General features: G+C 71.3%; 1 protein-coding gene across 1 annotated transcript; it reads left to right on the top strand.

The window, feature by feature from the left end:
- Positions 1-285: 285 nt before the first annotated feature.
- MNEG_14876 (hypothetical protein) lies at positions 286-609 on the top strand (the record flags this gene model as incomplete). The annotated part of the gene is made up of 1 exon (XM_014036654.1): positions 286-609. A coding segment is annotated over one exon (324 nt), but the record flags the coding sequence as incomplete, so codon positions are not given.
- Between the last annotated feature and the right edge of the window lie 407 nt (positions 610-1,016).

The following is a 1,016-nucleotide window of genomic DNA, read 5'->3' as shown; positions in this document are numbered from 1 at the left end:
GCGCGCGTGTGTGTGTATTGTGCACATGGGCCGGCGTGGATCACGCGAGCATGTCATCGCTGGGGGCTGCCTCTGTGGCGGCCCATACCACCCAATCCCCCAGTATCATGATTCCAACGGCCTCAGCCCCACTCGTGATTCAGTACGAAGGTGGGACCCTCGTCTTTCTTCCCTGCACCACCCCAGGGCCTGCAGCAGGCCCTCCCCAGCCCCCCGCACGCCCCCTCCTGTTCCCACCGCAGACCCTCTGCTTCCCTTCACTTCCCCACGCCACCGCCCCCCCAGGGCCTGCAGCAGCGGGACGCGAAGCAGCGCTCCCAGGCCGAATCCCTGGCCCAATCCCTCCAGGACGCCGCCACAGAGCTCGCCTGCTTCAGGGGCCTGCAGGCGCGGGAGCTCGCCGCAGCCCCCGCCCGCGCGGCCGCCGCGCGCGCGCTGGTCGCGGCGCAGCGGGCGCGCGAGGGGGAGCTGCAGGGGCGCTACAGGGGGCTGGCCGCGGCGCGGGACGACCTGCTGGAGCGGCTGAGGGGCGCCGCGCGCGCGGAGCGGGCGCAGGGGCAGCAGCAGGCGCAGCAGCGGCGGGCGGCGGCGGCGGCGGCGGTCGGGTGAATGAATCCGACACGCCGAGCGGCGGGTTGATGGCAGCGCTGTTTTGTTTTCTCTTTTTGTTCTCCTGTTTTATGTTCCAGTGCTTTTGCATCGGCCGATGCGTCACGAGCCCTCCCTGAGCCCGCAGCGCGGCTGCTCTCAACTTGTAATGCAGCGCTCGCGAGAGGCCGTCTTGAAGCCAGTCTGCACCAACAGGGCTGCCGCGAGATGCAAAGTTGCGCGAGTCCGCCGCGGCCAGATGCGCGAAACGCGTTGTGCGGGCACCATGATGCGCAGCAGCCGCGCGCCTCCCCCCCGCCCGCGCCCCCTGCCCGAGCTCTGTGGGCCGCCGCCCACAGTGGCGCGCCAGCGAAGAGGTGGTGACGCCGCTCTCCTTCAATGCAGCGCTGGGCGCCCGCCCCCCCCCC

This window comes from Monoraphidium neglectum (assembly GCF_000611645.1).
Source record: "Monoraphidium neglectum strain SAG 48.87 unplaced genomic scaffold scaffold04842, whole genome shotgun sequence".
NCBI lineage: Eukaryota > Viridiplantae > Chlorophyta > Chlorophyceae > Sphaeropleales > Selenastraceae > Monoraphidium > Monoraphidium neglectum.
This window is presented reverse-complemented; position numbering and strand designations above follow the sequence as displayed.